This window comes from Hippopotamus amphibius, chromosome 16 (genome assembly GCF_030028045.1).
Source record: "Hippopotamus amphibius kiboko isolate mHipAmp2 chromosome 16, mHipAmp2.hap2, whole genome shotgun sequence".
NCBI lineage: Eukaryota > Metazoa > Chordata > Mammalia > Artiodactyla > Hippopotamidae > Hippopotamus > Hippopotamus amphibius.
The window spans coordinates 10,490,946-10,504,317 of record NC_080201.1 but is presented as its reverse complement, the minus strand read 5'-3'; the positions used below and the strand labels follow the sequence as shown (position 1 = coordinate 10,504,317).

The 13,372-nt window shown below is 38.3% G+C and overlaps 1 protein-coding gene across 1 annotated transcript in view; it reads right to left on the bottom strand.

Annotated features, from left to right (window-relative positions):
* ADAMTS18 (ADAM metallopeptidase with thrombospondin type 1 motif 18) overlaps positions 1-13,372 on the bottom strand; it is a 150,790-nt gene that overhangs the window by 69,424 nt on the left and 67,994 nt on the right. Inside the window, exons 4-10 of the mRNA XM_057712145.1 lie at positions 12,931-13,213; positions 10,318-10,511; positions 9,965-10,048; positions 8,136-8,295; positions 5,746-5,851; positions 2,342-2,479; positions 59-212 (exon numbers count right to left, since the gene is read on the bottom strand). Of these exons, the coding sequence (XP_057568128.1) occupies positions 59-212; positions 2,342-2,479; positions 5,746-5,851; positions 8,136-8,295; positions 9,965-10,048; positions 10,318-10,511; positions 12,931-13,213 (1,119 nt within the window). The remainder of the gene's footprint in view (positions 1-58; positions 213-2,341; positions 2,480-5,745; positions 5,852-8,135; positions 8,296-9,964; positions 10,049-10,317; positions 10,512-12,930; positions 13,214-13,372) is intronic.

The following is a 13,372-nucleotide window of genomic DNA, read 5'->3' as shown; positions in this document are numbered from 1 at the left end:
AGGTACACAGACACATGACAGGATCTTAATGCACGTTTGAAATCATAAGCAAACATACCTTCACAAAACCAAGGCTGCATAACTTGGCTTTTGCTCCAAACTGCCACTTGCACTGTGTGTCAGCATCATAAATCTGTCCTGGTAGTTGGTCCGGATATTTAAACTGTCCTGTTTGTTTGGGCTCATCCACCAGACACCCAGCCTGAGGTGTGCTGCAGTGATAACACATCCTTATTAGTTACCACGTTTATCTGGGATCTGGCCACACAAAGCAATATACCTCTGAATGCATTCATGTGAAGAAAATTATAACATGGCAAAGAAATAGGGACACACTTCAAGTTAAAAGAGTGACCCCTGTCCTGCCTGAGAAGATGAAATTTACACAACCATGAAGGGTTTTTACGTGGTGCTGAAAGTTACAGCCATCCAGTTGGTTAGGCGGGATCTGCTGGCAGATGGGAAAAGTCAAGATATTTGAAAACCCTCCCCAACCGTCTTATTTAATAATATTCAACATATTTTTCCTGAACGCCTGCTCTGTGGTGAGTACTAACGTTACAAAATAAACTAGTCAGAGACAGTTACTTATCTTCATAGAGTTGAAAGTCATGCTGTGCTTTTTTAAAGACAATGGGGCAGTGGTTAAAGATGTCTTTTACCTCAAATAATCTTTATGAGCAAAAAATGAAAGATTTTGAAAGAAATCAGGAAACTGGGAGAAAGGATACATTGGGACAGAGGCAGAACAATTTCCCTGAGGTATATTTAACTGGCATGTGTTGAGAAAAAACAGTCTTAATGGGATGCACTTTTGTAGAAAGCACCTTATCTCCACTTACTTAAATAATTAAACTAGGATGTCAGTGAGAGAGAAAACAGCATGGTGGTTACGTGTGATTTTGGAGTCAGATAGAGGGGAGTCCTAGTCAACCATGCAATCAGGATGAACTCTTACATATCTCATTACTGACACACCCTGACTTCCATAAGAGCTGTGAACAGATCAAGCAACAAAATGTACCATGCTCCACACAGCATGGGAAGCATTCAGAGTTAGCTTCTTTTCTTCTGTTTTTATTATCATGGGCATCCAAAAGCATTTAACTGTACCATATTAATGATGGGAGTTCAATCTATACTATATTGACCTTGATTTATAATATTTATGATTCCATTCTCACATAAGATAGAAAAGATCATTTCACGTCCGGGATCATAAATCTAAATCCAATAAGAAAATCTTCTATATGTGACAAAGACACATAGCGAAAGCTTTGTCAGTTTTTTTTTTTTTTTACTATCCTTTGGGGCATCCTTTGGTTAGACACTCTTCCACTGAATCAGTCTTACCTGTGTGTCTGGATAATTTTGTACACATGTGCAAATAATACGCACTGGTACAAGTGAAAAAAAAAGTATGAAGAATATTAATTTCCAAAGAAACTTGGTTAGTTTCCCTAATATCTGGTCAAAGGGAGATACAATTAGAACCTGAGTGTACTTATGAATCAACACAGATTAACAAGATATAGCTACATGCACATAAAATGATATATATATGTACACATATATACATTTAACAACAACTCTAGTGTTATATAATGGTCCAATGGTCAACTATATATTATATTTAATAAAATTGAAGGCAACTTCAGAGTTTCAAGTTTGTGTTCATCATTTAACAGGAATCAAATAGTGCTGCCTTCCTAACTCCCACTGTACTCATGAAATGTAGGAGTTTTGAGTTATTGAAGGGATTTTACATAGCTATCATCACACACTTTGGATGTCTCTTGGACACTGAGCTAGCTCGTGGCCATTTCAAACAAAATAGCCAATCAACACAATACTCCATTCATTGTAAAACAAGCACACCATTTTGGCACTTTGAATACTCTTATGACTGAGTTGATTGATCAGATTAAAATAATTAGGCACAGTAAAAAGACAATATATCCCACAACCTCTGGATGTCCTAGAGGAGAGAGAGTTCCAGGCACAGATCTTGGAGTCATAACAGACCTAAGTGGGGGTCTTAGGTAGACAACTTATTAGTTATAGAACCTTAAGCAACACAATTAACCTCCCTAAGACTTCATTTCTTCAACTCTAGAATGAGGATAACAACAGGACTAATGTGAGGAATGAATGGGGCAATACGTGGAGAGCATTTAGCAGAGTATTAGACCTTCAGTGCATTTTTTTTCAACAACAATCATGACAATATCATCACCGCCATCATCATCAATCGGCCAAGTATCTGTTTTCATGTCTGTTGAACACTGCTCACGGTCACTGCTCCAAACTTGAGAACATCCCTGGCTCTGGTCTGTCTTACCTAAGGAATTTCTTGAGATACTGTCGGCTGCACGAGGACCATGAAAACACCCCATTGTTTCCGGTCAGAGTGGGAGACATGATGTTGCCTTCCGCCTTCCTGCAGGGGTTGCCTTCCCCATCGTGAACCATGCCGAAGCTAAACAGAAAGAAGAAAACAGAAAGCCTTCTGGGAACCCATTTTCCAAACCATAAGAGGAGGAAGAAAAAGACGTATTGAGAATCAGGGAATCCAACTGAGGGACAGAGTTACTGAAATTGTAAGAAAAGAGACAAAAACGAGTTACTCTACAGTGTTATAAATTTCACGGATTAAATTTGAAAGAATGCTAAGGGCTTTGGTATATTATGTTTAGGCAACAAAATCAAAGAATGGTATATCTGCTACAAATTTTAAGGGCAAGAACAATTCAGTCAAGATTTCTAAGCTAAACTAAAATGATGAGAGAGTCAAATTCTTTTATTCCAAATAGCAAAAATATTTTTTCTCGCGTGGAACTGTGGTAAGGAAGTTCGGAATGAGTAGGAGGTAAGTACAGACAGAAGCTGATTATATTTGTTTATTGACTCTTTGTGCGTAAGGACAGTGTGACATATAAACTTCTAATGATGATCAGATTATTAGCTGAAATCACAGTCTTTATATAATTAAATGCCCCTACCTACAGTCACAAACATCTTTGAAAATTAAAGGTTGAATCCACCTGAAGGCGCATGATGGACTTCTTTTGATTGCACTCTTTGAGAAGGCCTTAATTTGTCCCATTTCACCCAAGAAGGTTCTAGCAATAACAGAGTAAAAATAATTTTAGGGGGGTTTACTACCTAGAAATCATATACATTACACCTCAATGACTTCCAAATCTCCTAACTGGTAGCATAAATGTGACATTAAAGTTTATACCCACGTGGAATACACATACCACAGGGAAAGAACTTACTTCAGGCCATATTAAACTGGTAGGGGGGAGGGAAATAAGCTTCTTTGGTCATCTCTGAGACATTCAGTACCCAAAAAAGCCTTTTGTGATTTTTCTCTGGAGGTAGAGGATGGAGGGATATCAGTTTATCATTAATTTAGATTGTTCTTAGCCTAATCGTTTAAAGGAGTAAAATGTGCCTCTTAAGAACATATTTGTATGAGGCAGATAGGATTTCTGTGGAAATAAGCACGTTACACTAATATAATAATGTATCAATATAGCCATCCTTTGAAGGTAGCCTATTCCAAATAAGTGACTGTGTTATAACCACAGGTATGATTCTATTGTGACCCATGTCTACAAAGTAGCTATTTTTCCATCCTTCCTCCCAATTTATCAGACAAGTAATGGCAGGATGACAGTATACTGTGAGCCCATCAGGGAGTGCCCCAGGGATTTAGAGGCGATGGATTCACACACAGGTATTAATTAACCTCAACAGACACTCAGGGAAAGCATTTTCCCATCCTCAGCTTTGCCCAGTTCAGTTCTTTTTTGTACCTAACCAGAAAACTAAGGGTTTTTTTTGGGGAGACACTCTTTCTAAATACTTTTGTGAAAGTCAAAAGCAGAAGGGAATTTATGTATAAAGCACCACAGGAAAGAGCAAGAATCACAGAAATGGGGATAAAGTGGGGAGAGATTGAAGCCATTACTCTAAGAGAAAAAGGCCATCAAATCAGCACTTCACCGCAGTTTTATGGACATGAGAAAACCAAATTTGAATTGAATTTTGAACTTAAAAAATTTTCAATTTTCTACTTTGATTTAACAGCATATCAGAAGATAATATGCATTTTCTTTAGCATATGCCAAAAGTCTTATCAAAATCTCATGAATTGTCTGTTTCAAAATCTAACTTTGTAAGGCCATGTTATTTAGAATTTGAGTATGTACTTTTCATTATATCTGTTTTTCCCCCTACCTCTGACTCTCCTCACCCCACCTGGAGAATGTTTTTGTTTTCCTTCCTAATGTGCTGGATTTTGACTTTGGTAACTTGAACTCATGACCAAGGATGATTAAAAATTTTTTTTCAATTTTTAAAAATATTTATTTGTTTATTTATTGGCTGTATTTGGTCTTCATTGCTGTGTGCGGGTTTTCTCTAGTTGCAGCGAGCAGGGGCTACTCTTTGTTGTGGTGCGAAGCCATTGCGGTGGCTTCTCTTTTTGTGGAGCATGGGCTCTAGGTACGCAGCCTTCAGTAGTTGTGGCACACGGGCTTAGTTGCTCCAAGGCATGTGGGATCTTCCTGGCCCAGGGATCGAACTCGTGTGGCCTGCATTGGCAGGCGGATTCTTAACCACTGCACCACCAGGGAAGTCCTGATGATTAAATTTTTTAATGGCCAATACTTTTTTAAAAGTGAGAGACTGGTTAATGTGGACCTCATGCTGGTGAAACAAATGTAGACATATGTTTCACATTCACAGATATTTTATTTCCTGCACTTATCAAAGGGACTTTGTGCCTAATGGGCATTTTTGTACCACTGTTCAAATAAAATTGGTTCATTCATATTTTCCTAGGAGAGCAGTTGCACACAGATATAAAATGCTGGACAACTGTTGGATTACAGTAATGGTCAAGATTCAAATTTCCTGAAGATAATAAATAGCTCACAAGGCACGCTAACATCAAAATATCAAAATATAAATTACAGCTGTGAAATAGATGACGTCTGCTTTTGAGTTAGAAATTAACTGGATGCTCTGAAAACAAGCATTCAATATAAATGCTGAATACAAGACACACACACATACACTCCTAAACTCATGCACCCTTTGCCAACAGTCATTTTGTAAAGGAATATGCTTATTCCAATATAGATGCTATTGCTCAAATAATGTTTGAAAATTCTCTGTAGAATTATATCCATACCAGGTTATATGCTTCACAAAATACATTCATCTCATTACTCTTAGGTTTCTCATTCCTCATTTCTAACCCTATTCTCACAAAAGAATGAAACTGAATGAAATTAAAAGAATGTTAAGGACATGCAATGACACCAAGGGAAAGAATACCCAGTATACACATCCAAAGTTTCTAAGCAATTAACATGCCTGGGAATTGACATGCCCCCATGATTATTTCTGTAGTATAATGAACTAAAAGTATCTTTACTGCAGCAGAACTTGGAAGAAAATAAACACATGCCTAAAGGACCAGAGGATCCATCAGGTAACCTGCAGTCCATTTGCGCACACAGTATAACACTGAGTAGCTATCAAATGTTGTTTAACAAGAGCCTCAACAAGGGCCTTTGTTTGAGCCCTTCTTATAGTCAAGTACTATTCTAAGCTTTATACAAGATTTGTCCTATTTATTCTACCCAGATCAATAATAATCATTAGAGGAATGCCAATGAATCGCTCAACTGGTTTTCATTTAAAGTGGGGTATCAAGGGGTCACTTACTTGTGCCCTGACTCATGAGCGATGGTGAAGGCCAGGCCAAGTCCCGTGTCTTCATTGATGGTACAACTTCGGTACTTACTGCACATCCCACTGATGGGGGCAAACCCTGTTGAAAGAGCAATTTCGAATCCAAATCCAAAGGGAACACATACAGATACCTGATCATTTCTGATGTCCTCAAAATGTTCTGCACAGTTTTAAAGAATTAATTTTTTTTGTTTTTTTTTTGCAGAAGAACACTAAAGGTATATGCCTCTCTGCCCTCTCTAAATAGATAAGAGTAGGACTTAATACTCTCTTGCTTTTTAAAGATACTGTCATCAACTGACCCTCCTAACAACCATGTGAAGGCTGTAAGAGTACTGTAATTCCCATTTTATATATAGGATGGATAGCAAGTCACAGGACATTTATATGCCTGATAAACTAGGCTTAGGCTCATTATTTGATCCAGAGCAATTGCTAAAATGATAGCTAAACAATGTAAAATAGTCACTTAATGGTAGTATTAGCATCAAAGCTCAAGGTATATTTCCTAAGAGAAAACAAGGTGTATTTTCTAAGAGATGCACCCTTATCTTTTTCTAAAGCAGGTAACATGGAAAGGCCTAAAGAGTGTGAGCAGATTAACTTTATTTTTCTCCTATTCATTATAATGGGATGAACTTTCCTGTTTCCCAAAACTACCTCCTTCCAAGAGCAGTTATAAAATCTTCCCAGCACATTCTCGAGTTTATCTTGAACTGCATTATAGTGTTGAATGCCTTTCTGCCCAAATGTGGGTCCTCATAACCTGTAGAACAAAGCTATGTACCCAACAGTATGAAATATATGCTTGTGAATTGATTGCATCCATCTGGCTGCCGTGATGTAAGTGAGGTCATCTGGTAAACCTAACGTACAGGCACACGTCGTGGAGGGCACCATCATCATCAACACCAAATAAATGGCAGTTAAATACCACGCACTGTCCTATATGCCTCGGATACATCCACATGTGTGTATAATTATATACTAGGAAACTGAGGCTCAGAAAGGTGAATTAATTTGCTCAAGATCTCATGGTCATAAATACTAGACTCTGGACTTAAGTGCAGACATATTCGAAGTCAACGCCCATGTTCTTTGCTTTAGGACACGCTGCTTTAAGTATGTGACTTACAGACTAGTTGTTAGGGTTCCTAGTGTTAAATTTGTTTCCTCCAAGCCTTTCCTTATAATTTGGTCTCTGATTGATAAAACTACCTCTTCTCAGATTCCCTCTTGAAAACAGCAACAATGCTCTGGGCTATCAAATGTCACTTTGCAAATTTCCAACTCAGAATATGAATGAATGAATACTACCCCCATTATAAAAACCCAGCCTATGGAACAATCCCCCGAATGGTTGATTCTCAGTCATGCACTGTGTTTTCAAGACTGTGATTAATGGTGAACTATTAAAATAAACTTATTTTATAGGCCATAACACAGGCATTACAGAGAATTTGAAAACTACAAAAAACAAAAATATTTAAAAGTCCAATCTACTTTTATCTTTAACATATTATGGAGGATTATAAAGCACTTCAAGGAAAAAGGTATTTTGAGGAAAAAATGGGAGTAAATCATGTAAACTTTTCTCAGTTCCCCCAAATTTTACCACCAATCTGGGCTATCTGTTGTGTCTGAAAAACATGGCTCCCGCTGTTTGTTTCAGTAAAGGAAGTTTTATTAGAACACAGCCATGCTCACTTGTTTACATATTGTCTTGTGCACTAATACAGCTGAAGTTAGTAGTTTCAACAGAGCCTGTATGACACGCAAAGCCTAACATGTTTACTGTCTTACTCTTTGCAGAAAATGTCCCCCCCGATCTAAGTGATCATCAAGTCATTAAAAAAATTGAATTCCTACTGTGTGCAATAGAATATACTAGAAAATATAACACAGGGGTGAAAGAGAGTTCTTATTCACTATCCTGTACCAATACAGAAGAGCTGAGTCCTTCAAAGTTCAAGTACATTTTTAAAAGAAGCGTGCTATCTAGGGGTACAGTGGAACGCCATGGAGACCAGTCAAGTTCTTTTCAGCTATCCAGTTCTGCAGTCAAGAGAGTTCTGGAATAACCTACAACTGGTATAGTTAAATGACAATTTATCTCATGCCTAAGGCACCATCAAAAGATTTAACAGAGAAAAACACAACAGGAATAAAGTAAAGGGGTCCCCATTCCACAATGAATTCCATTAAATAGAACAACATTCAGCAGAGGGTACAATGAGGACACTCCACAGTTTACAGATTAAGTCTCCTTATGAAGAATCCTCAGGGCCACCCACCCAACTGAAAGTTTCCAGACTGTTTTTATCTAGCATGGGTGTGCATGAAGCATCTGTACAATACTGTACCTAGAGTATCACACGGTTCATTCTTCCAGGAACAGATATCGAATCCCGTGAGTAAGATGGCGTGGTCATGCCTCTTGCCATTCTTTCCAATGAGGGCAGACTGCCACTGGCAGAAACTATTCAGAGACTGGTCTGCGTGATGGTTGATCAATAATCCTCCCTACAGGAAATCCACACAAATCAAAGTGTGAATCTGTCACAGAGATGACAACGTTGCATCATTCCATTAATACTGGCAAACACAGAGACGTCATGTTTCTGGGGGAAGGGTCAGCAGAGGAAAACATTTGAGCTAAGGTTGGACATAATTGGTGTTAAAAAAAAAAAAAACTAAAAACATTTCAGGTAAATGCTCACACTGTTGAAAGTAACTACAGAGTGTCAGTAGTGTGCTTTATGACCAACTGGATTTCTGCAACAAATAAAGTGGCATCAGTTAGAAACACCTTTGTTCATCTCACACTGGTACCATCTTTACAGAGCTGTTATTACTTTTAGAATGTAATTATTAATTAATGGGGATAAAGTTCCATGGCTTTTTCAACAGAGTGTGAGGATGGAACTGACCATAGCTTATTTTCCCCTATGTCAAAATTTCCAGCCACAGGCTTGGCACATCATAGGTTGCAACCCATCAATCAGTAAAATGAAAGCTCACTGAATGGATGAAGAAACAAATAGTTAAAATATTCTAAAGGGTAAGAAAGGACCTACTCAAAATAATTTTTTATCAAAATGCTTTCTCAGAACTGTTGACGTGGGTTGAGCTGTGGGTTTTTAGACAAACTCTTTAATTATCAGTGAATTGGAATGCTGCTGACTGTGAGTCCTTAGACAAAGTGTAAGTAGGAAATTAGACAGAAGTGTTTCCCAAACAACACACTTTTTCTGCCCTTCTAAAATTCTAAGAATAATTTGATATGTTGTTAACCTCTGTAGTGCTACAGACCTGGGAAATTAGCTTCATTTTTGTCTGGTCTCTGACTCTCTACCTTGTCCATTCATTACTGGGGTTACAGACGAAGAGGAAAAGCCTCAGGGGCCTTAAAAATAGTCAGGTTGGTAATCCCCACCTCAGAAAATAGAGTTGCAACATCAAAACACTACAAAGCAGTAAGTGCCATGCAATTTAACACTTTATTACATGTTTTGTCTTGCATCTGACTGTAACCAAGTCAAGGGCAGTTAAATATTCCTTGTTTATTTTCCGCAGTACCTAAGGTGGTGCTGGGAGACAGTAGGTTTACCACCAGAATTTTCAGATGACTTATTTTCAGTGTATTTTCAAAACACCCTTTTCCAATTACTGAGCATATCCAACTTGTAAAATCCAACTAACCTTTAAATCTATAACCAAATGCACTTTCTTTGTGAAACCTACGTAATAATTATATAATGTAATATCTATAGTTTACTTTTGTATTCATACTACATATGTATATTTAATCATATTTTACATCATTGTATATGCATACATATTTTGTATGTGTATATATAAATAATTAATTTGGTGATGTTTTAGTATTTAAATACACAACCCTATTAGATTGTACTTTCTTTGAGGGTAGGGTCAGCATATTTTCAAATTTGAATTTTTTTTTTTTCTTTTGGGCTGCGTAACATGGCTCTCAGAATTTTATTTCCCCGACCAGGGATTGAACCTGCATTCTGGCAGTGAAAGTGCTGAATCCTAACTACGGGACTGCCGGGGAACTCCCCCAAATTTGAATTTCCAATGACTAGTACACGGCTTGGCACACAGTAGGTGTTCAAAAAGTGTATCCCAAATGGCAGAATGAATGAAGAAATAAATGAAGTTTGCCACTTACAGGTTCTTGTTCCAGAAGAATGAGGCTGACCACGACAATGTTTATATCACTTCCAATGGTCCCATCTTTAAAGAGGCTGGAAACCTGTTGGAAGAATTGAAATCAAACAATAAAATAAGTAAAATTTGAAAATTTCCAAAACTGCCAGGGGAGCTCAATCAGACATATTTATAAGCATGTATGCTTGGCTTTTACCAAATATATGTAGGTATGAAGCCAATTTCCTCCAAACTTAATTTTTTTTTCAATAAAATCACGTGGCTACACCTGCTATTCAACCCACACAAGGGAACTGCATGATTTTTAGTGGTATTGGAGAGGCAGAGGGTTGGGGCCCTGACAGTCTCCCTTACCATGTTCATGACCGTGAGAATGTAGGTGGTGACATTGGCCTTGCCGTGCTTTTCCACCATTTTCTTGTCTGCTACCACAAGGGTTTCCACGTTTAGGCCTTTATGGGACTTTCCAGCTGATCTCCTGGGTCGCCCTGCGCTCCCGTATTCATCAAACCTGAGATAGGTGTCCTCTGTGGGAGGCTTAGGGGCATCTGCAAGGAGCAGAGAGCATGTGGAAGGGCTGTCAGCAGAGACCATCCGGGCGAGACAGACAGAAATCGAAACAAGGGGAGGAGCGAGACCATGCAACCAACACGTCACTCATCTCCTGATAAATGATGCCACTGGTACCTGTCCTGGGGCTTTGGATCTCATTTGTGGTCAAGAGAGATTCTTTCAACACAAGGTTGGATGGATGGATGGATGGATGGATGGATGGATGGATTCAGTAACTCAAAAATGCTCTTCTAAAGAGTCAAAGAAAACAAGCTACAACTCTAGTTGGAAGAGCGGGTCAACAAAAACCAGCATTGTGGGAAGGGTCTTTAAAAACAGAAAATGCTCATTTTATTTTATTGCTAAGAAACTGCAGAAACAGACATTAGCCTTTGCTTCTGAATTTATTATCACACTTTGTATATTATTTTCTAAATAGAATTTAGAAATCTGTATCCTGTAGAACACTGGCCATGTCTTATACCCTTGTTTCATCAATGCAAACTTTAATTAGCAGAAAATAAGTGGTTAATAAGGACCCTTTGACCTGATATTGACTTAGTTATTGGCTAAATAGCATAGTCAGGAGTGCTACGTAAAATCATATTAAGTGCTTTGTAATAAGATAAGGTGCAGGCATGGATATTGGCTAGTCTTTGAGCAGACACCCAGAGGCACCCGTTGGGTCAAGCATGACCCCTGTAGCTAATGGACCGTGACAAATCCAAGGGTTGCTGGGAAGAAAAAGGGCATTTTTTATGTGCTACTAATATAGATATATTTTAATACTTTAACAACTGGTATAGTCGTTATAGTGAAGCAGCTATCCACAGAGAGAAATTAAAAGATCAAATCACTGAGAGTTAGATTTAAAACCTCAAGTAGCCATGTTGATAAATGACTGAGTTTGTTTGCTCATCAATGAAAAGTGTATAATATCCAATCATAAGGTTGCTGTAAAGATTAGCTTTCATAGCTCATATCAAATACATATCATTGCTACTATAAATATCATTATCATTAAAACCACTACTATTACAAATTCATGCCAAAGAGATGGTCCTTAAAAAGGACATTTCAATAACACCCAAATCCCCAAAACCCATTAAAATGGTAGAAACTGTCTTGCATTTTGCTTCTGATCAACATCTCAGGGATACCACTTCCTCTACTATGTGGGTATCACCTGATGCTCTGTCCAACTAGGTAGTCACGTGCTGCTTGTGGCTCCCGAGCCTTTGAAATGTGGCTGGTGCCACTGAAGGAGGCAATTTTTAAAAAAAAATATATTTAATTAATTTCTTTGGTTGCTCCGGGTCTTAGTTGCAGCAGGCAGGCTCCTTAGTTGCAGTTGGCAGCTCTTTAGTTGTGGCATGTGAACGCTTAGTTGCAGCACGCACATGAGATCTAATTCCCTGACCAGGGATCGAACCCGGGCTCCCTGCATTGGGAAGGAGGAGTCTTAACCATTGTGCCAACAGGGAAGTCTCAAGGAACCAAATTTTAAATTTTATTTAATTTTTACTAATTTTATTATTCACTTTAAAGGCAGTATTTGATTCAGCTATTGAAAACCTTAAGTATATTTGGAACAGTCTGACTATGTAAGTCTACTTTTGACCTTGAACTTTAAATTTTATGAAATTGAGATACAGGTTAAGTATTTCTGGTGAGAATTTATCATCTGGTTTGAAATTGTTGTCTAAATGTAAAATAGATTTCCAAAACTTAATATGAAAAAAGAATATAAGATACTTCATTTTAATTTGTTTCATTTCATTGGTTATATTGATGACATATTGAGATGATATTTTGTATATACTGGGTTAAATAAAGTATATTATTAATATTAATTTACCTATTTAAACATTCTTTACTGTGGCTATTAGAAAACTTAAAATTAAATTTGGGGCTGATGTTATATTTCTATTGGACACTGCTGGTCTGGAAAATGCAGACAGTTGTGCCCAGGTCACAAACCAAGTCCAAGGGTCCCTGTGTTTCATCACCACCTCCAGTCAGGTGCCAATATTCTTGTTAAGTGGGGAGTCTTTCCTTCAAGTCCTCAAAAGGAACACCCAACCACACCTGGGAATTCACCTCTGACTTCTTTCATCATTTGGAAGACTGGGTCCTTTTCTCATGGGTACAGAAACTAAAATAATATTGGGACCTTCGACTAAAAACTAAAAGATGTTAAAATGGAAAAAAAAATCTTTCCCGTTTAAATTAGAAAAAATGATCACCCAGTTTTTGTCTGACAGGGATGATTTCTGGTTCATCTCCAAGACTGATGTCAGTGGGGGCTTAGTGTAGCCCAATTTTAATCTGCAAAGTCAGCACACCCAATGGCACTTGGGAAAATCTGTCGAGGACCCACAAAGGAACAGAACAAGAAAAAGTTTCCTTACATACATTTCTTGCGTCGTCCACAAAAATGCTGCTTTTGCAACCTTCCATGGTGATGTTCTCTTTCTGGACTCCAAGATGTGTGGGGAGTGTGACTTGGGGGGTGACCAGCAGAGTTCCGGCTGGAGCTCAGGTAGCCATGGTAACGCTGGACCTTCTCCTCAGCTGTCCTTTTGTACAGCACGTGAGGATGGTGGCCTGCAGGGGAGCTGTAGTTGTGTTCCTGGGCCAGGAGCTGAGGTAATGGCGAAATGAGGAATTCATTTTTTCGTGTCCTTATGAGACCTGACTAAAAAGCCAAACACAAAGAAAACATTAAGGGGACTTCCCTGGTGGTGCAGTGGTTAAGAATCCACCTGCCAATGCAGGGAACACGGGTTCGATCCCGGGTCCGGGAAGATCCCACATGCCACGGAACAACTAAGCCCATGAGCCACAACTACTGATG